The following is a 20477-nucleotide window of genomic DNA, read 5'->3' as shown; positions in this document are numbered from 1 at the left end:
GACATTATGCGCACCTTTCTTTTTAATTCACGAACCCTACACTATTAGAACATGGAGACATGGATACGGATACAATTGGCAGGGAGGAAGTGGAGGATTGATGATGAACATTTCAATGACATGCCTGGGCACTTGTTTCTCCCTTCTATTATCATACCCCTTTCCCACGAAGCTTTGAAGAATCGAGACTCCAAACATTAGGTAGATAGATGACAGTGATTTCTGAGCGGGCGGGAGTTGATGGTGTTTCTTCTGCATGGGCGGCGATTGGGGGGCGGGCTTCAACTCGTTTCGATTTCATACACCACACAACCCCAGGCGTTTCTGGGATACACGCATAGACAAGGAGCTTTGCATTAGTCTAGGCTTGCTTTTATACCTTGAGGTAGCTAAGTAAGGCACCTGTGCCATGGCATCGAGGAAAATAAAGCCGGATTGTCACAAACATGCACATAATGAAATGAAAAGAGAAATCATACTATGGGCCAGCGAGGTTTCACTTTTGGGAACTGTTTGCATGGAACCCTTTACTTCTTTGATTGGAGTTCTTTCTACATCTAGACAGGCAGCTCGTTGAGCGGAAGCATGATGTGAATGTTACAATGCAGCAATATTGTGCCAGCCTAGATTACCACATAGCTTCCTTCTTCTCCGTCCTAATTACAGCACATTGTGCACAATTTGGCACAAAAAGAAAGAAAATGTCGAGCGAAAGAGTTTGACTCGTGGCCGGGGACTACGGAGTCCAGACAAAGAAAACGGGAAAGCAAGACCGTCATCCCTTAAGTTATGTCCCAAACTCCGTCAACCGTCTTGATGAGAACCCGGTACGCCTTGCTGCAGAAAAGAATTATTTCATAAATGGTACGCCAGGCTCTTTGATGATGTTAAGAGGTTGGTATAGCGAAGTCAACTCGATGGATTATGGTGTTACATTAGAACGTAAAGTTTCGTTCCTGGGCGAAGCCTGTTAACAGGCTATGCTGCAGTGGAGGTGGATAGCTCTCAATGTCTCCATCTGGGCTTTGAATCTTTCGGCTCAGCAGGAGAAGGCTTGCGCATTGTAGACCGAACACTCGAGACAGACGCAGGGCTGGCCCGGCCGGTTTCTGTAGGCTGAGGAAGAAGACTAATCCTCCTTGAAGACATAGCAAGAGAACTAGCAGGCCTGCTGTGCCGGTCTCCATCTGGCCCGATAGATCTCGAGGCCTGTAGAGACGAGCGTCTGCCGGAGAGGGCCGTTGTTGATTGATGAGAAGCCAGGCGTGGCTTTGGCAATGGCTGAGAGTTTGCACCAGGGGACGCAAGCCTCTCCCGGAATGATAGGTTCGAGTGACTGCCTCTAGTGGGCGTTTCGTCGACTCTGGGAGACGCTGATGAGGCACGTGCTAGAGGGCTGCGCAATGTCGGTAGCTTTGAGGTGCTGGAACCAGGTGTCGTTGAGCCAGCGGATTTATGTGCGACAGGGCTCTTCTTAGCATATGGACTCGGCGTCGTTAGCGTCAGAGGTTTAAAGTTGTGACCTGTATCGACATCTGACGTATTTGTCGAAGCGTTCCAACGTGGGCGGTGTGCAAGCTTCGAATCTGGCCGTTTAATCTGGCTGGGTGGCAGACTGGTAGTAGACGAAGAGCCTGAGATAGTGGAAAGGCGAGAGAAACCCGATTTCCTGCTTGTTTGTGATGTTGGTGCTGGCAGTGAAGAGTGTCGACGGTTCGAAGGAATTTGGCGGTTGGCAGCACCAGGCGTAGCCCGTACTTTTGGGTTTTTTGATAATGGCGTATGAGGATCCAGTCCCAAACTCGACATGATGACTGACGATGGTGGTGAGCTGCCGGGGGTTTCACGTCCGCTACCTAAAGTTGAGCGATCGTTTGAGAGCATACTGGAGATGGAATCCCGCAGCTGCTGACCCTTATCAGTATGAATTTCCTCAATCAATGACTCTGCGTCTTTCATCTGCTGTTTCAAAGCCTGCCACCTATTTTGCATGTCGTTATGCAAACGCAGAATCTCACCATTAACTGTTAGCCGCTCACTGACACCCTTGTCGATGATTGAGAGGACACGCTCAATGGCTGGCCCATAATGCATTCTTTTGGCCTCGTAGCTTTCCAACTTCTTCATCATAGCAGGCTGGTTAGTCAGATGCATACCGGAGTCGGCAGCCTCTCTCAGTTTGAGGAGAGAGCGCTCGACAGACTCTTGCATCTTCTGTGCTTGCCTACCAGCACCTCGGAAAACAATAACCCATCGATCCTCTCCTAACTCCTTGCGTAGTGACTCAGCATCCTTCTCGAGCTTCTTGTAGCTAGCATCAAGTCCTTCACGACGCATGTTCAGCTCCTCACAGGCTGTGGGAAACGATGGCTCGGCCCTCGCCTCAAACATGGACAGCCGCATCGGCAGGAAGTCAAGAGATGCCCTCAAAGGCTGCATTCGAGCAAACAGAGCCAGCAAACTCGAGTCGTCCTGCGACAAGGTGGGCGTGCCTGGTGAGTTTGGTGTTACTGGAAAGGTCGGAAGGCTATAGCGACTTGGGGCCTGCAACCGAGCTGCCTGGATAGGGTTCTCTTCCACAATCGTCTCAAGGTCCCCAATGTCAACACTGTCAGCGTTGGCAGCCATCAAACTCTTGTGGCGTCGTTCTTCCATCTCAAATACCAATCTGCTGAGTTCATCCATTTCCCCTTGTACGTCTCCGAGAACGTTGTTCCAAAGTTCCTCCCACTCCATAGCTATTTCCACCTGAGCTCTTACCACATGTAGCGTCCTGCGGATTTTCTCCCACTCATGAATGACTGACTCCATTTGCGAAACAGCTTGGGTCAGGTCTTGCACAGATACGTTGGCAACATCCTTTCTGTTTTGCAACTGTTCGATAGCTCCAACATAGGCTTTGACAAGCTCCTCAAAGCGAGTGATGGCCATTTCGACTTCAGCCAGACCCTCGCGACCACCAGCTGCAGCCCACTCGACATCATCTTCGCTATCCAGGCCTTCCACGACCTCCGATGCCTTGGATATCCAGCTCCTGATTTGCTCGGCAGCATTGATCAGTGCTTTGGCAGCTACCTGAGCCGTTGGAATTGCTGTAACCTGGCTCGCTAGCGATTCCGCATCTGGGAGTTGCAATGACGTTAACTGAGCAAGCTGAGAGGCAAAAGAAGCGCGCGATAGCGTGTATATAGAACCGGGGCGATTATGACCAGGTGTGAAGTATGAGTTGAGGCTGGGAACGTAGTCGGTCGGGGGCGTAGCCGGCGTAGAAGTTGCGATCGGTGGTGTATCTTTCGGGGGTGGTAGAGGGGGCAGTCCTGCACTATCAGGAGACGGAGGGCGTGTGGTGCGCTCGATGTGTTCGCGGCGAGTATCCAGGGTGACCTTTGTCCCATTGCCATTGGTGTGGTCAGGGAGCCGATACTTTTGAGTGTCCATGTCCAGGGGTTCGGGGGTTTGAATCTCGGGCAACAAGGCCACGGTAGAATCGGGAATCTCGACCTTGAACGGCGGTAGCTCAAGACTTGGGTCGTGGGCGACGGGCTTTGGTGAGGAAGAAGCGCCGGCGCCCTTCCACGGGCGACCGCGCCGGGCGATGACCGATTTGACCGAACCCGCTTGGTGCTTCTCGTCGAGCTGTCGAAGCTGATCTTCGTTCAGACGGCCGATACGATCGTTTTGAGGCGTTATCGGGGGCGTAGAGAATTTTTGGGCGCCAAATCCCAAAGCTTTTAGTCGGGCAGCTAATCCAGGCGAGGTCTTGCGAAGAGCAGATGATGGTAGGGGTGACGTTGGAGTAGGAAACGGGAGAAGAGCGTTTGTTGACGTTGACGTTGTTTTTGTTATCGTGGCAGGGGTTATCGCGGCTGAGGCGATGACAGTCGTGCTGGTCGTGGGCGTATCGGTGACAGACGAGGCAGAAGAAGTCGGAGTTGTGTCAATAATGGAAGATGAGAAAGTGAGCAAGCTGGAATTAGGATCTGGGGTGTAGGTGGAGGAGGGATTGGCTGAACCAGGGTTGAATGGCAAGTGAGATAGTTGACCAGGGACATCAGCGAAATTCAGCAGGCTGTCCGTGGGCACATCATGGTCCTGGTCACTGTAGCAGTTGCCGCTGGCAAGCTCGCCCAGGCCGGTAGGTTGGTTAGTTTCAGGGCTTGCAGCAGGCGTTGATAAAAAGGGATCAGCCTTTGACATCCAGTCGCTGTCGTTGTTATCTTTGACGGCTGAGGTCGTCGCGTTCAAATCGCTGGTGTTCATCTAATCGTTGGAGTTGGCCCCTCGAAAAGCGAGGGACAGCTGGAAACCTGGTTAGAAATTGGTTGTACCAGTCCAGGTTACGAAGTGCAGATCCAGGTCCCAGAAGCCAGGATTTGTTGAATGGGTTTTGCACTCGATATTCAGAAGCGAAATGTTCTTTGTAGACCGTCAATGCGCAGATAAAAAAAGAGTCAAGACAGGACAGATTGGATGATTGTTGGTGAGGCGTGAAATCTCCAACTTTTTCTGCGAAACTGTCACAGAGTGTCCTTATGCACTCCGATTCTCTCCCTCTATCTCCCTGAGACAAATATCTTGCCTTTCAGTGCCACTAATCACTCTGGCCCAACCGTGCGCTATCAAACTGTCATGGTATTGTGCAGCTGTGATCGCTGAGGCCAATACGAACCCCAATGACAGTGTCGGGGCAGAAAGTTGGAGGGAGAGTGGTCGAATGAATTACGACGCTCTCACATGCACATGCACATCTAGGATGTGATGGATGGGCTGAGGGTTGCTGTCAAGTGTCAATGATAGCTTGGGTGGAGCTAGCGGCCAAGTTTTGAGGGTCCTCTGTAGCGGAGATTACCAGACTGCCAGCCACTGATTGGAGTGGAGGTAAGAGATTGCTGCAGGAGTGTAGGAGTAGCTGCAACAGAACAACAGAAGCAACCTCTGGTGAATCGGCAATGAACAGTCAAATGTTTTTACGCTGCCGTTTGAGTCGATTAGGAGCTGTCGTCTCGGCCTCAAACCATAATCTCGCCTAGCTCAGATAGGTAGACAAATGATAAGCACATCGGCAGGACAGGTGCGTTGGTGAAGAGTACAACAAAACAGTCGGGTTAAATGTTGTTGCAGAGGAAAGCTCAGATGAGACTGAAGTACTAGAACTCTCATCAAACGAGAGCAGCACGGCTATCGTTCGATGAGGACAGAGAGACAGAGAGTGTCAGGCAGAGACAAAAGGGGGTTAAAGTTTCGTACAGAGTATTCGAAAAGAGAATGACAAGATGTGTCCAAGATGCTATGACTGCCGTAAGTGGAGAAAGGCAGAGTTGTAGTTAGCAGGACAAGAGAGAAGCCAACAAAGAGAGTGAGTTTGTAGTCAAAGGTAGAAGAAAATCTCACTGGCAACTCAAGGTCTTGAAGGTTGGTGGTGACTTATTAGATGAGGATAGGTACCTACCTACCTAGGTACCTTAGGTATGGATGTAAATGGAAGGGCCAGAGGCGTGGAATAGGCTAGGTTTCGGCAGGTACCCGGTTAGTAGCCAAGGCCGGCGAAGATACCTAACATGGGAGCTCTGTATGTATTAAAAATAAAAACAAAATTACGTACCTTACTAAGGTATTGGACGGGAAAAGAATAGAGTGAAGAATAAGAGTTAACCTCAATCTGGCAATAGAACGATAGCCAAAGAGAAAGGCCAAACGAGGTAAGATGGAAGCCACTAACTAAAAGTCAAAGACCTCAGCATAAAGAAGGTTTGTGAGGTGTCGTTAAAGCAACGGTTATGAGCTGAGATGAACACGGAGTCGTTTCGCTCAGCACTCTGCAAACAGACAAGAAACCCGCAGGAAGGAGTACAAATTGAGGTTTTTGAATTCTATACCAACCCACCTGTTCGTAGTCGCGTCTCTCTGTACATATAGGTACAGTGCAATACTTGAACGCACGAAAGGGCGATATTCATATTACCTTACATTGCATGCTGCGTAGTATGCTAGACTGAGGCACCACACTGACCCGGGATAACTGCCGGGATTGGATCACAAGCTGCTTCTGATTTGCTTGCGAATTGTCTAAAGAGCTGTATCCCTGGTCAATGATCTCGCCTAACAGCAACCGGTCAGAATTAGCGTGTATCGACCTCTGTTGTCGATCCAAAGGTTGCTTATTAAAGTTAGGAAGCTTGTAAAGTGGACAATTAGTTGATTAGGAACAGGTTGCTATATGTATTCAGTTTTGAATTAACAGACAATGAGCTGTACGGAGCCATGAAGACAAGCCATTATGGGAATACGTTGCAATAGAGCATGTGCAATATGCCATTTATTAGATGATGATTCCCATCTTGCCAGGAATGTTCATTGATAGAAAGAGCTATCAACATTGATCTATTCATTCACCAACAATAACGGTTAGATTTCGGAAGACTAGATAGAGCAGTAACAACTGGCTAGGTGGTAGTGGAAGTATGGATTTCAAATGCATGAACCCAATAACGGAAGAATTAACCATCAGGCCCGTCCCGAGCCCCAGGTTCGACTTTCACGGGATCCAATGGCCTTTGTTGAGCACGGAGCTTTCTTGTAAACGGCTCCCTGTCGTCATCGGGATGGAGTTCCAATGAAAGTCTGAAACTCGTAACTGCTGATGCCCATAGCAACGGGCCCATTGCAGACAAGCAAGAATTCCAATCAGCCTGGAGGAGTTTAGCATGCCCGATACAGCCTGTGCTAGAGGCCTAGCCCTCTGAATCTGCAAGCTCACGATCCGTTCTTGTACAATCGCAGGTTGCCCGGGGATATGGTTGATACTGGCGTGCTGTCGGTTATCGACAATTTTGATATTAATAAAGGAGCTTTGCTGCTGTACTAATAATGCCGGTGCTATTGCTCCATATCCGATCCTCCCCTCGACCCCATCTATTCATTTATCCCTGACATCTGACCGTGCAATTTGTCGTGTTTGATCAACGCTACTCCGTACTGTACCAGTTGTTCCAAGCTCAGAGAACGGGTGGTTAGTTGTGTCCAGTCGACGGCCTCCTATTCGAGCTTTCTTACTTGAAGGGCTTCCTGGATGGTCTTGTCATTTGTACTCCGTACCTAGGGCTGTCTATTGCAGCTTCTTTCCCTGTCTTTGGCGTCTGTGATGCCGATCTTCATCCTCTTCTGTCCCAAGCCATACATGATACATATCTGGTAGCCCTTGGTCGGCTCTAGGTACATCCCAAACCGCCATCACGATAATAACGAATAGGTAGAAAACGTCCCAACCTATCGACTCTCCCTCTACCTACGGCTCCGGCTCCGGCTGCCGCTCCGCTGCTGCTGTTCCTGCTCTACCGATAAACCCTGACGACACGCGGCTTCTGGAAAACACGAAATCTTTCTTTAATCCTTGCTCTGTTTACGACCAGCAGCTTAGGTAGCTTCTCCATCGTCTCTTAATCACCCCTGTCACGCGTTGGCCCTTCGCTGTCCAGTCGGTATCCGTGAGAATTGGAGAACTGGATGTGTAATTTTACCCTGGCTTTGCCCGTGCCCATATGGGCCTGTCCCGCCAACCACTCACTGACTGTATCCAGGCATCAGGTCGCCCCATCGCCGTTGGAAACCCCCTGGAAATCATTCATCCATTGAATTTCCCCTTCCCGTCTTGTCGCCATCAACTTTTTAATTAATCTAATTCCTCCCCCCTCTTTCTTTACCTGGTCTCATCCTGTATTGTCTTGCTGTCCTGTCTTCTGTCTTTGCTACCCCTCGATTACTGCGTATATTCGATCCTCACCTTTTCTATTACACACACTCTCTCTTCGTCATTGTCCCTCACCTGCAGCGCAACCCAGTCGCAGTTCCCTGGCTGATCCGTTATCAAGCCCCAACTTCTAGGCCAAGCTATCCCCGAGATATCGTGTGGGACCTCATCTCTCGTGTTTGTGATTCTGTGTAAGTGCAGATCATTGTTCACAGACGCAACGTCACCGTCAAAGGTCACAAGGTTGATCTCGCGAGGGCCGATCAACTATTGTACTATTACGCATCGATAAATCAAGTTCAAGCTCTATCACACTCCGTACTCTCTTTTGTTTAGCACGGTACCAGCATAGGATCTATAGCAAGATGGCTACCACCAACGATCAGACACCCTCATTTCGCTGCGACTCCCCGCCTCCAGACGCTCTTCCAACACCAGCTATCGGTGCATGCCCAGAGCTCTCGCGCTGCTTGTCGACGACATCCTCTTGGTCGCATGGCAGTAACGATGCCAACCCTCGGGATGCTCTAGGCATAGAGAAGTTCAACCGTCATTCCACCGGAAGCCTCGACACTAGCACGCTGAAGAAGCGTCATTCAGATATCTCGGCCATGTCTCGTCACTCCAGTTATAACTTTGACGGCAGGAGTCGCCGACGGGGATATATGCGGCCACAAGGAACTGATTTTGCCGCCAGCGCCCGATCCCGCGAGAGTGTGATGAGCCTGGGCAGCATCGCGCATCTGCAGTACTATTTTGCTCGAACAGGCTTACTTGACGGCAAGGGTGGTCAACTGGCCAGGAAGAAACAGCAGCGCGCCACCCTGGATCTCTCTTCCTTGGACACGAATGCCGAAGCTTTGCCCAAGATCGTTGGCTCGGATTTTGACTCGTCATACGCCTCTACCGACAGCAGCCCAGATTTCAGCTCCCAGGGCTTCGGCACCGACCTTGTTGAGTCTCCTATCGAGGAGCTGGATGATTATTATGAGGACAACTTCAGTGACCTTGGCGGTGATATGCTCCCACCGACTGTGAGTACGTATCACCACCGTGAAAAGGTGGTCCCCAAGCCACCTACCATCCTGGAACTCAAGTCAGAACTCGAGCAAACGCTTGGCGACGCCAAGAAGGCACTGGATGAAGTCGAGGCGCGAAGAACCGGCACTTACGAGGCACCATCCAGTGCCCCCGATTACCCCAACATGCCACCGGAAAACACACAAGGTTGGTTTGAGCTGCAAGGAATGCATATTCTCGACGTTGTTACGCTGGCAATCCGCGCGGCAAAATTTTACTACACAGCGCACGAACTACCTGACCGTCTTGACTCTATTAAACCCGAGAAGCAAGTCAGGGCAGACCTGTTAGCTGTCATGGAAACATTAAGGCAGATGGCCACCCGAAATTTCAAAGAAGGCATGAGGCAAGAGGAGATCAAAACCATGAATGACTGGGTAGAGAGTGTCTTCGATATCTTAAAAAAGGAACAGGAGATTGAAGACGCGGAGAGGGCTGAACGGGTCGGCTGGACATGGCTCAAGGGTGACTGGACTGGTCGCGAACTGGAGCGGGAACGAGCGTTTCTCATGTCTATGGATACGGTTTCTGAACCTTTACCAGAATGGAAGTCAATGTCGCCTGAAGATTCGAAGCCTACCCCTTTCCTCGAAGCCATGCAGAATGGTGTGCGACTGGTCAAACTTCACAATGCCGTTGTGCACAAATCACGAAGACGATTTGGTGCCATTGGAAGCTTTCATACCGATACCCAGAAGCCATATCGTTGCGCTGACAACTTACGATACTGGGTCAAAGCTGCCGAACTGCGCTTCGAGGTCATGTTGAAAGTCGATGTGCTCGGAGTCCAGTACAACACATCTCCACAGGTCTGGATTGATTTTGAGACTGCCATTCTCAAGTGGGCTCGCCATGTACGCGAGGAGATCACTCGCGAGCTTGAGTTATAGCAAGCGAATCTTATACGCTCTTTTTTTTTTTTTTTTTTTCCTCTCTCTGAAGTGACGAGGGACATGCCCAGCTCGATTCACTAATACCCTAATGATTGGACGTTGAGGACTACATAGGAGTTCACTTTGCTGGTTTTCACTTTTGTTTTCTTTGTTATTCCTTCACTTTCTTTTACACTGGAAAGATCATCTGAAATTGCATACTGTGCAAGGAGCACATCGACCTCTTTTGTTTCGTCAACATGATGAAAGCACTTTGAAAAACGTTATTTTTCTATTCACCTTCTTAAACACGACCGGCTTGGAGAAACCGGCAAAGCCCTTTTCTTCTGAGAGAACTCCCACTACATTCTAGCATATACCCATTGCATAGGCCTTAACGCGGATGAAGACATGTTCAGCTTTAAGCTGTTAGACTGAATAAATAAAGTAAATACACTATACATATCACCATGGTTCTCTACTCTGACATATGAATTTGGATTAAAAAGGTCTCAAAGGAAGTAGTCACGTCTGCAAATAAAGATTTAAATAATTAATAGATGGATGTATTTTTTTTTTCTTCCTACTCCTTCTCTTCCCTTTTTTTTGTGGTTTGTTCTTTTCTCTTTCCGCTACTGCTAAATAATGATATAGATATCGTATTCAGGTACTTAAGGTATTCGCGCCAACAGAGCCCAAACTAAAAACCAGAAGCTAAACGGGGTTATCGTGAAACTGACCAAAAGCCATAGCAGCTATCAAACTCCATTGCAAGTGTGGATATCATAACACATCATTCTCAACCTTTCCAATCCCTACTCAATATCAATCTTGTGGATCTCAGTCCACTCTTTCTCAGCCTTGGGGACGGTAATGGCCAAGACACCGTCCTCCATCTTGGCGGTGATGCCCAAACCGTCAACCTCGTCGCGCTCATCTGCTCCCGAGGGCGGCAGAGCTACGTTGCGTTCAAACATGCCAACCTTGCGCTCGCCAGAGCTGAGGGTGCTGAGGAAGGCCTCATCGCCCGGGCGGTGGACGACGCCTGCGATCTTGAGAAGGTTGCGGTCGGCATCCCAGTTCAGGCCAATATCCTCTTTCTTTGCGCCAGGGAGGGCGACGTGAATGACATATGACTTCTCGGTGTTGAAGATGTCGATAGGTGGGTTGAAGGAGGAGTCGGATGAGTCATTGGTGTTTTGCTCCTGGCTCCGGTTCTGGTTCTCTTGGAACTGCTCGCGCATGTTGCGAACGAAAGGATGGTTGCCCCATCCGCGGAAGAGGCCAGAAAGGTCAAAGGGGCCACCGTAGGGGGGAGGGGGAGGATGAGGGCCGTGATGGGGACCACGGTGAGGGCCATGGGGGAAAGCACCGCGGCCTCGACCTCGACCGCATCGAGGGCCTCCACGGCCACGGCCACGACCTCGCCCAGCCCACTCAGGCCGAGCTCCGCACTGATTCTCCTCAGGGGCAACTTCTTCGGGGTCAGGGACATTCATGGTCTCGTCAGACTCGTGGCTTTCACTTCCGGTAGCTTGCTGAGTCTCGTTTGCCTGCTGACTTGGCTCATTATGGGTTCGACTGTCGGGAGCGCCTTCACCGGAGAACCAAGGACCCCAGACGAAGCCGTCAGCCTCAGGGGGTGGAGGAGGTCCTCGTGGACCATGTCCATGCCCATGGGGATGAGGAGGGTGAGGAGGGTGAGGGCCAGATGGCGAACCAAAGGGGAAACCGGCCATGAAAGAGGGAAATGGAGTCTCAGTCTGATGATCTACTCCGCGGCCAGTTGCTTGGTTGGGGTCAAAGTGCTGAACAAAATCCCAGAAGTTTGCATTGTTGAACGGGTTTGATTGTCGACTCATTTTGCGTAATGGAGACTTATCAAGTATTGGATGGTTTAGAGTAGTGATGATAGTGAGCAGAAATGAAGAATGTTTGTTTATAAATGTAGATGATGTAGAGGAAGCTGGTGGTGATTATCGTACCATATCAACATAAGGTAGCATACGATTTATATAATAATAAAAAAAAAAATTCTCCATTGAGACGGGCTGCCAGATGGGGCATCTCATCCGCTAGGAGGCGAGATCTAGACACATGCGTAACCCGCATCGTAACCTTGACTAGGCATAATAGACACACGTATCAGACTTACATGAATTTGGTCGAACCATTTGGATCAGCAGAGAAGGCAAATGCGTTTGATTCGGGACATTCTTGTCGCCGCGCGGCCACTCGCACACTTGAAAACGCCTTCAGAGGACCCAAGGTCTGGCTGGGGGTTGCGTGAGGGAGCATGATCGGTCCCGAGACCAATAAAACACCGGGGGGCGAATAAATTAGGCCACACTCCGAGTCCCTTCACTCGGCACCGGCTTGTGTTTTCGCACTATCGTATTGTGCGAATGGCAGCAGAGAGGCAGACAAGACTATCCGAGCTTATTCGAAGGCAAAAGCAGCTCAAAGAACTACCTAATTGCTCTCTAACTAGGTACTCCGTACCTTAATTTCAGTCGACTGCTGAGTCATTCAGCAATAGCACACATCATCGCCACATCAGATTAGATCAATCACCTCAGTCTGCCAGCAGCCGCGTGGCCTCTAATTAATTCTCTACTGGGCTCTGAGATTAAGCTTGACATTGACAAGATTTGCTTGTCAACACTTGCTTTCTCGGGCGCGCTGTGTGAGAGATTGTCTTCCTTCAAAGCATACTTGAACCTGCGATTCAGTCTCAACACACTGTTCTCAGAAAGTGTTTCCTGGAGATTTTTTCTTCATATTCAATTTTGCAGATATTCAAATTAGTAGACGGTTTCAGATGCCCTTGTTCTTCTATTTTACGGTTCACCCCAAGATCTCAAAAAAGACTCGTAGTTTTGGCCACAGCTGCTTGAGTTTGCCCACTTACACGGCTGGTCTACGTCACCTGTACCCCCAACCATTTCGCACGCGTGGAAGCACACGACTACCAGTGCTGATTCGACATCTCAATATGCTGGTGTGACTCATTGAAACGAAACAATAACAAAGCGTCCATTGGCATAGACGTTGCCTAGGGCCCTGACCCAGCCAGCAACCACTTTAGACCCTCGACGGCGTCCCGCTCTCGCTTCTGCGATATCTCAAGTTCTGGAAATATAGCCCAGAACGCATGGGGAAGACCCGGGTAGATGTCAATCTTTGTGGGCACTCCCTCGTCCCTGTAGATTTGTTCAAGCACAATGCTGCAGTCTCTGACAGGGTCCATCCCACAGGCCTGAAAGTAAGTCTTGGGAAGGCCTGCATGACTGGGGAATGCAACTGGAAAAGCAAGAGGGCTCTTTGGGTCAGGTCTGTACTTTGCTGTGAAACTTGTCAGCACAGCCTGGGCATGGGAAGATTGCAGGCATACAGTGAACGAATTTCATCGACTCTGCGCTAAACACGGGGACATTGGCATTTTGCTCATAGCTGATGAAGTACTCCTTGTACTTTTCAGGGACCGTCTGATCATTCACGCCAGAAGTGATTGGAGCATAAACACCCGTAAGAGGGTGCATGGTCTCGGCGTCTCTGTACAGATGGGAGATGGTCAGAGAGATATCGGCGCCTGAGCTGGTACCACCAATGATGAAGCCTTTGGACGGGTTGATTCCAAGCTTGTCCACGTTTTGAGATACCTGTCTGGTTTCAGCATTGCCACATTCGTCTCTTCAATCAAGGTTCACTCACCCAAACAGTAGCATCAAAGGCGTCATTGATAGCTTGGGGGAACACATTTTCAGGAGCATGGCGGTAATCGATATTCACAGCAATGCCTCCAAGCTTGGTGAACTCGGCACATAGTCCTGCTTCAGTGTCAAGATCACCTGTGACAAAGCCTCCACCGTGAAAGACAACAAGCCCAGGACGTCCGTCGGGCGACATATCACCATTGGGCACATATGATCTGGCGTCAACTTCAAATCCATCTCTCAGAGAAATCTTGAAGTCCTTGGTGTAATATGAAAGTGTGGCCGGGTCAGGTTTGGGTCGATACTGTTTCACCTGAGCCATCATTTCGCGAAAAGATTCCAGGTCAGTGCTCATATCCCATCCTTTAAGCATTGGGTTATGGGCCCTGATGATCTGAAGGCTGTGAACAATTTGTGATGTCTAAGAGTATTCGACAACTTACAGGCTCAAACTCTGGATGGACATTTCCGAGAGCACGGATTTCCTCAATGTTAAGCATGGTTACCTAGGTTGCTGAATCGAAAGGATGAATACCGTATTTTTATCTGACACCGTTGCTCTGAGTCGGGAAGCCTTTGCCTTTATAGCTAGAACTCCAGCTGATGATCTGTTGAGAGGAAGGCTCGGTATTTCTCAACATTCACATCAAGACAAAGCGATTGACAGCCCAGACTCAATGAGACTTGCGGTGACTCACGCAATTTGGGGGCTCGAACAAAGCATAGAGTCCACTGGATTTACGAGCCCGTAGTACTATGTAAGCCAACAGCGGAAAGGGTCACTAAAATGATTGGATACGGCTACACCTTCATCACTCAGGTCGTAGAATATGTCACCAGGGGTGAAAATCTGCCCTTGTCGCCGGCGTAAGTCCGTGAGGCCCGGCGAGCGGGTGGACCCGCGATGCCAGTCCCCGGAAGACACCGGCTCCAAATTACAGGGACCAGTTTCCCAGATCGGTAATTTCGTAAACGTCAAGATCAAGACTGAGGAGTTAGAACTGCGATATGGAGCTGGATATGTTTGTACCCAAGTCTAATTCAGAACACTCATAGCGATGGAGGCCTCTACCTCACTGCATTACTTTTGTGATTGCAAAGAAATGACGTCAGATGGGAAGCGCGAAGTCCTCGCGACTCCACGTGAGCCGGAAGAAATGATTGGTCAGCGGCCTAGACAGAGCTTAGAAATCTGACTCCCCTGGCGCATTTCGCCATTGGAAACGGATGACCGACCGAATTCAGGTCAATTTAGCTGACGATCTATTTTCTTGACTTGATAATTCACAACCACGAATTAAAATCACCTAGACACGATGGACGCAGCTCAAACAACAATCTGTATGCTTAAGCCTTCAAAACACTCAATTGCTCCTAGATTCGCATTAACATGGCTCTATAGCTTCGCCCGTGAGCGCCGCCGCAAATGTTGCGTCCCCTTCCACCACAGCTGCTAGCAAGCCCAAGGTGAGCTTCTCTTTGATCAAAACGGCTCTCAATTACTATTCTAACACTCCTTGAAGCCCTGCTGTGTGTGCAAGGACGAGAAGGCCAAGCGTGATGAGTGTATGCTCTTCTCCAACGCAAATGATCCTGCCGCAGACTGCAAATCCCTGATCGACCAGTACCGATCATGCATGTCGGGATTTGGGTACCAGGTGTAAAAGATTCACAGCTTCACACGATGGAATGACTTCGGCCATGGAATATAGCCGTGTATAACAGATCGATAAATGTAGAATAAAGGGCAATCCATGCATGTTCCCCTCTGGAGAATATGGTAAATATTGATGGTCAGCAGTGGCGTGATATGTCCATTCAACTAGTAAGCGATGCACATTCGCAAAGACTTGTCCTTGGTGGTCTCCGCGTCAATGAGAGTAGCGTAAAGAACTCATAAAAGCTTTGAGAGTTTCGTTGATTGTGAGTGTCCATCATAGGCTCATGCGCAGGTTCATTTCCACTGGCCCGTCTCATGACGCCCAAGAATGAAATGTCCCAACAAGAAAACATGGCCGTGAATTCCAGTCATTTGATCTTCTTCATATCGTCTTCCCTGCCTCGAAGGCCTATTTTCATCATGCTCTCAACCTCCCGGGTTTTGTTGATCAGACGAGAAACGAGTGTGTCCATCTGCTGCTCAATGCCTTTCCTACGCTCTACTGCTTCAATAATCCTGCTCACAGAAATGGCAACGGAGTGGACTCTACCAATCGTCAGTTACATCCCAGAAATCTTTTGAGGCTCTGTTGAACCACATACTCTTTTGTTCGTCGATCTTGTTGAAACCTGGCGATGCTGGTGCGTAACTTGTCCGTCTCTGTAGCGGAATCCTGGACAATAGCATTCATGCGCTCATCTCGCCCCTTCTTCAACTGCCAGCGAAAGAGTCAGAGAAAATCCGATTCTGGGTCAGAACGGCGTAAAGCTTACCTGCAGAAGGCGCCCCTGGGTCTTTGCAGCAAAATTGGCATTGTTGTCCTCATTACTAGAATAATTTGACTCATCACTCGCAGCCATTGTTGAGAGGGATCGCAGCTAAGTAAATGCACAAACCAATATCGTAAAGCTGAAATTCTTTGGTTGGACTGGGAGGAATTGTCGGAATATTGTATGAACAAACCTTTCATGGTGCGTCAGGTACCTTGAGTTAACTTTGTACGAAAGGTTGCAGATGGAAGGAGCGGGCTGGCCTTCCACACCCTGGGTGGGATTCCAGCATTAATCACTGACGAGTACATATACAACACAATAGAGGAACTCAATCAATTACCACGCATGAATGATAGGATTCACCATATTCTAAAAAATGCAATGCTTTTGGCAGATCCAGAACCCATTTTTGGTATTTTCATACAACCCAAGGCAGATGCTGCAGGGGGGATATCTCACTCTAACGGGTCAAAGCAATGTCGTCTATCCTCAGAATCATCTTGACTGTCTCAGCCGCCAGCTCGATCGCGCTTGTGCTAACAAGGAGAGGCTGCAACACATTCTCCTTGGAAATATTGGTGTTGACTCCTCCGGACTTGATACTGACTCCTGCATTCTTCTCGCCCATCTCGTGTCGGTGTCGTAGCTCCGTCACCACCTTGATACTGTTGAGACCGGCGTTCTCGGCCAGTGTGGTGGGAATCACCTCGAGGGCATCCGCAAAAGCCTTCCAGCAGATTGCCTCGGTGCCTGTCAAGCTACGCGCTTGCTTGGACAGCTGTGCAGCAATTTCAATCTCAGGGGCACCACCACCGGCGATGAGAGCTTTCTTCTTCACCAGGCATCGTACCACACAAAGAGCATCGTGCAGACTTCGCTCGGCCTCCTCAAGGATCAGAGAGTTGGCGCCTCGGACAACCACGGAAACGGTCTTGCCGACAGACTTGGTGCCTGTTACCTTGACCATGCGAGATCCAGACGACTGAACCTCCTCAACCAGGTCAGCATAGCCCAGCTTATCCTCGGTGAAAGAATCAATATCAGCGATGGGTTTGCAGCCAGTTGACTTGCAGATGAATTCGACCTCGTCGCGCTCGATGTCCTTGACAGCAAGGATACCAAGCTTAGCCAGGAAGTGTAGTGATAGATCGTTGACAGCATCTCGCAAGATGGATTTTTGGATGAACAGAACGTTGCACTTCGCCTTCTTAATCTTCTTGGCCATGTTCAGGAGGTATAATCGTTCCTCCTTAACAATCTTGTCCATCTGTCGGTAGTCGTTGACCTGAATAGTATTCTCCATCTATAATTTGTAAGTTAAAAGTATCCCTCATGCAACAGAAAAGGACGTACGTCTGGCTTGGGGGGGCTCAGCTGGAATTGGATGAGACCAATTCGAGCCTTCTCCATACGGGCAGGACCACCAGCGTTCTTGAGCACAGGCTGGGTGAGAACGAGACCATCAACAAGTTCACTATCTTCAATTGTTCCACCAACTCGCTTGACAATTCGAATGTTCTTAAGATCGACGTTATCGGCGGTCTTCAGGTCGATAGTCTTAGTGACTGAGTTCACCGCCATGGGTCCAAGCAAATTCGAGTATTGGGAGACAATCTTGGACGACAGGGAGGTGTTGGCAGCTTGCAGTAACGAGGAAGTATCGCTCAGAGTGATTGGGAGGGACATATCGTGTAGGACCTCGACGGCAGCAGCGGCAGCTCGTTGGAAGGACTCGGAGATGACGGAAGGGTGGATGCCCTTGGAGAGAAGTCGGTCGGCAGCACCAAGAAGACTTCCGCAGATAACGACAACAGATGTTGTACCGTCACCAGCCTCAACATCCTGGGCACCAGAAAGGTTGACAAGCATCTTTGCTGTGGGATGCATGACAGACATGCTCTTGAGCATGGTGTTTCCATCGTTTGTGATAATGGTCTCGCCCTTTCCACCTCGAATCATCTTGTCCATTCCTCGGGGACCGAGAGAGGTTCTGATGGCGTCCGCGACAGCTATTCAACCGTTAATATTTGTGAAGCTTGTTGTTGCACCAAAGGCGCCATACCTCTAGCGGCGACAATGTTCGAGGAGCGCACCGCCATGGGCTTCTCCTTATCCTGTCTAGAGTTAGCGGGGTGAAGCTCAAAAACGTGTCTGGAGCTCTTCATACTCGGAAAGTAGCATTGCTAGAGCCTCCCGCTGTAGGGGCTGGAGCTGCGGCAGGGGCAGACATGTTTTGATAATAATCTGGCGGTCCCTAGGTCCTCGAAGCAAAGAAGTGATGTTGATGGCGGGGCTTTGTAGGAACACGACTGGACTTCTTGGAGATGTCCCACCTCCCCTAGGCTGCCCTACTCCGCCATGGAATTGTCTGTCAACCTAGAAATTTTGGATCGGGGTTAGAGATCATCCAGCTCCGACGGGTTCCTTGAGCTAACTCTGAACGTCCTAGTCTGCTTTTGGCTCCAGCAGCACTATTACGTGGGTCCGTGCTCCAAGCTCGCTCAAGGCAACTCACAGATTACGGAAGGCATTCGGTGACACCTCCAACCCCAAACAATCACGACCACACCAGCAACAATTCGACTCTCTTTGATCATAGTTTATCCACCAGTGCCTTCGTAAATACAGAGCCCTCATATAAAACCCTCGAAACACTCTTATAAGATTGGAGAGCCGCGGTCCTCATCATGGTCAGTCCCAGTGCAGGCATACAAGCTTCGTTGTGTCCTATCCCATACTGACAGCCAGCAACAGCCTTCCGCAACCGGCTCCAACTGGGAGAAGTACCAGAAGAACTTTGCCGACGATGAGGTAGAAGAGAAGAAGATCACACCTCTAACAGACGAGTACGAATGCCCTCCTAGAAATGAGAGTGCGATTAGTACGCTAACACCAGCGTCAGGGATATTCAGGTTCTCAAGACGTACGGCGCCGCGCCTTATGGTACATCTATCAAGAAGCTCGAGAAGCAGATCAAGGAGAAGCAACAAAGTGTCGATGAGAAGATCGGCGTCAAGGTTGGGCGGGAATTCTGCGAATGTAGGACAGACTTTTAACATGAATAGGAATCCGACACAGGACTCGCGCCCCCCCATCTATGGGATGTCGCCGCCGACCGTCAGCGAATGTCTGAAGAGCAACCTTTCCAGGTGGCACGTTGCACGAAAATCATAGCTGACGAAAAGGGCGACGAGGCCAAGAGCAAATATGTGATCAACGTCAAGCAAATCGCAAAATTCGTTGTCCAGCTTGGAGAGCGAGTCAGTCCTACCGACATCGAAGAAGGCATGCGCGTGGGTGTCGACAGGAACAAGTACCAAATTATGCTTCCCCTACCGCCCAAAATTGATGCGAGCGTTACAATGATGACGGTGGAGGAGAAGCCCGATGTCACTTACGGCGATGTTGGTGGTTGTAAGGAGCAGGTTGAGAAGCTACGGGAAGTTGTCGAAATGCCTCTACTGTCTCCTGAGCGCTTCGTCAACCTCGGTATCGATCCTCCCAAGGGTGCCCTCCTCTATGGTCCTCCTGGAACCGGAAAGACCCTCTGCGCCCGAGCTGTTGCCAACCGAACAGACGCCACCTTTATCCGAGTTATTGGTAGTGAGCTGGTTCAGAAATATGTCGGCGAGGGCGCAAGAATGGTTCGGGAGCTTTTCGAGATGGCCCGTACAAAGAAGGCATGCATCATTTTCTTCGACGAGATCGACGCCATCGGTGGTGCTCGATTTGACGATGGTGCTGGTGGAGACAACGAGGTTCAGCGAACGATGCTGGAGCTTATTACGCAGCTTGATGGTTTCGATGCTCGTGGAAACATCAAGGTTATGTTTGCCACCAACAGACCCTCTACATTGGACCCTGCGCTCATGCGACCCGGCCGTATCGATCGAAAGATCGAGTTCTCACTGCCCGATCTTGAGGGCCGAGCTAACATTCTGCGCATCCACGCTAAATCCATGTCGGTTGAGCGGGACATCCGATGGGAGCTCATCTCTCGTCTCTGCCCCAACGCAACTGGTGCTGAGCTGCGTAGTGTTTGCACCGAGGCCGGCATGTATGCCATTCGCGCAAGGAGAAAGGTTGCATCCGAGAAGGATTTCCTCAGTGCAGTTGACAAAGTCATCAAGGGTAACCTCAAGTTCAACTCGACGGCGACGTATATGCAGTACAACTAGACATACTCACCATAAGGCAAGGTGTATTTTAATGCGGTGTATGAATACAGAGCAATTGGATGGCGGGAACATAGACGTCACAATGAACAAATTGCTTCTACAAGCATGCTCAAAAGTGAATTGCATTAATGACTTAGTTTGTTGTGCTCCCGATGCCATATTGATACATGCAGAATCTATCTACGGTGAAATTACTCCGTGATTCACTTACAATCCGGATGCTACAAAACAAGACCATCAAGGTCCTAAAAACCGAAACACCGTTCCCGTGATATGCCCATGAACGCTAACGTGCTATATGAGTCCATTTCCATACCATCCAACAGAGCAGATGCGTCGCTCAAAATACCCTGCAGAACTACCTTACCTAAGGCAGATGTGTGCGCCCAGCTTAAGCCCAAGAAAACCATCATTATTCATCCATCAAGTCCCGTAATATCATGCATGTTCC

General features: G+C 49.7%; 8 protein-coding genes across 8 annotated transcripts; 3 read left to right on the top strand and 5 right to left on the bottom strand.

Annotated features, from left to right (window-relative positions):
- Positions 1-1005: 1005 nt before the first annotated feature.
- On the bottom strand, positions 1006-4260 carry J7337_000990 (uncharacterized protein; the record flags this gene model as incomplete). The annotated part of the gene is made up of 1 exon (XM_044818735.1): positions 1006-4260. The coding sequence occupies one exon, from the start codon at positions 4258-4260 to the stop codon at positions 1006-1008; it is 3255 nt and encodes a 1084-aa protein (XP_044686437.1).
- Positions 4261-8112: 3852 nt separating this feature from the next.
- Positions 8113-9717, top strand: J7337_000989 (uncharacterized protein; the record flags this gene model as incomplete). The annotated part of the gene is made up of 1 exon (XM_044818734.1): positions 8113-9717. The coding sequence occupies one exon, from the start codon at positions 8113-8115 to the stop codon at positions 9715-9717; it is 1605 nt and encodes a 534-aa protein (XP_044686436.1).
- Positions 9718-10514: 797 nt separating this feature from the next.
- On the bottom strand, positions 10515-11561 carry J7337_000988 (uncharacterized protein; the record flags this gene model as incomplete). Its single annotated transcript, XM_044818733.1, has 1 exon — positions 10515-11561. One exon carries the CDS (start codon positions 11559-11561, stop codon positions 10515-10517), a length of 1047 nt encoding a protein of 348 aa, XP_044686435.1.
- A 1193-nt stretch (positions 11562-12754) lies between these two features.
- On the bottom strand, positions 12755-13915 carry J7337_000987 (uncharacterized protein; the record flags this gene model as incomplete). Its single annotated transcript, XM_044818732.1, has 4 exons — positions 12755-13044; positions 13094-13361; positions 13414-13809; positions 13859-13915. The coding sequence occupies 4 exons, from the start codon at positions 13913-13915 to the stop codon at positions 12755-12757; spliced, it is 1011 nt and encodes a 336-aa protein (XP_044686434.1).
- An 816-nt stretch (positions 13916-14731) lies between these two features.
- Positions 14732-15079, top strand: J7337_000986 (uncharacterized protein; the record flags this gene model as incomplete). Its single annotated transcript, XM_044818731.1, has 3 exons — positions 14732-14756; positions 14818-14882; positions 14939-15079. The coding sequence occupies 3 exons, from the start codon at positions 14732-14734 to the stop codon at positions 15077-15079; spliced, it is 231 nt and encodes a 76-aa protein (XP_044686433.1).
- A 364-nt stretch (positions 15080-15443) lies between these two features.
- J7337_000985 (uncharacterized protein) lies at positions 15444-15935 on the bottom strand (the record flags this gene model as incomplete). The annotated part of the gene is made up of 3 exons (XM_044818730.1): positions 15444-15621; positions 15678-15790; positions 15849-15935. 3 exons carry the CDS (start codon positions 15933-15935, stop codon positions 15444-15446), a joined length of 378 nt encoding a protein of 125 aa, XP_044686432.1.
- Positions 15936-16308: 373 nt separating this feature from the next.
- CCT4 (T-complex protein 1 subunit delta) lies at positions 16309-18078 on the bottom strand (the record flags this gene model as incomplete). The annotated part of the gene is made up of 4 exons (XM_044818729.1): positions 16309-17151; positions 17202-17857; positions 17911-17962; positions 18016-18078. 4 exons carry the CDS (start codon positions 18076-18078, stop codon positions 16309-16311), a joined length of 1614 nt encoding a protein of 537 aa, XP_044686431.1.
- A 457-nt stretch (positions 18079-18535) lies between these two features.
- On the top strand, positions 18536-20026 carry RPT1 (26S proteasome regulatory subunit 7; the record flags this gene model as incomplete). The annotated part of the gene is made up of 4 exons (XM_044818728.1): positions 18536-18538; positions 18603-18694; positions 18751-18865; positions 18914-20026. The coding sequence occupies 4 exons, from the start codon at positions 18536-18538 to the stop codon at positions 20024-20026; spliced, it is 1323 nt and encodes a 440-aa protein (XP_044686430.1).
- Positions 20027-20477: the final 451 nt, after the last annotated feature.

The sequence above is a fragment of the Fusarium musae genome, chromosome 1, assembly GCF_019915245.1.
Source record: "Fusarium musae strain F31 chromosome 1, whole genome shotgun sequence".
Taxonomy (NCBI): domain Eukaryota; kingdom Fungi; phylum Ascomycota; class Sordariomycetes; order Hypocreales; family Nectriaceae; genus Fusarium; species Fusarium musae.
This window is presented reverse-complemented; position numbering and strand designations above follow the sequence as displayed.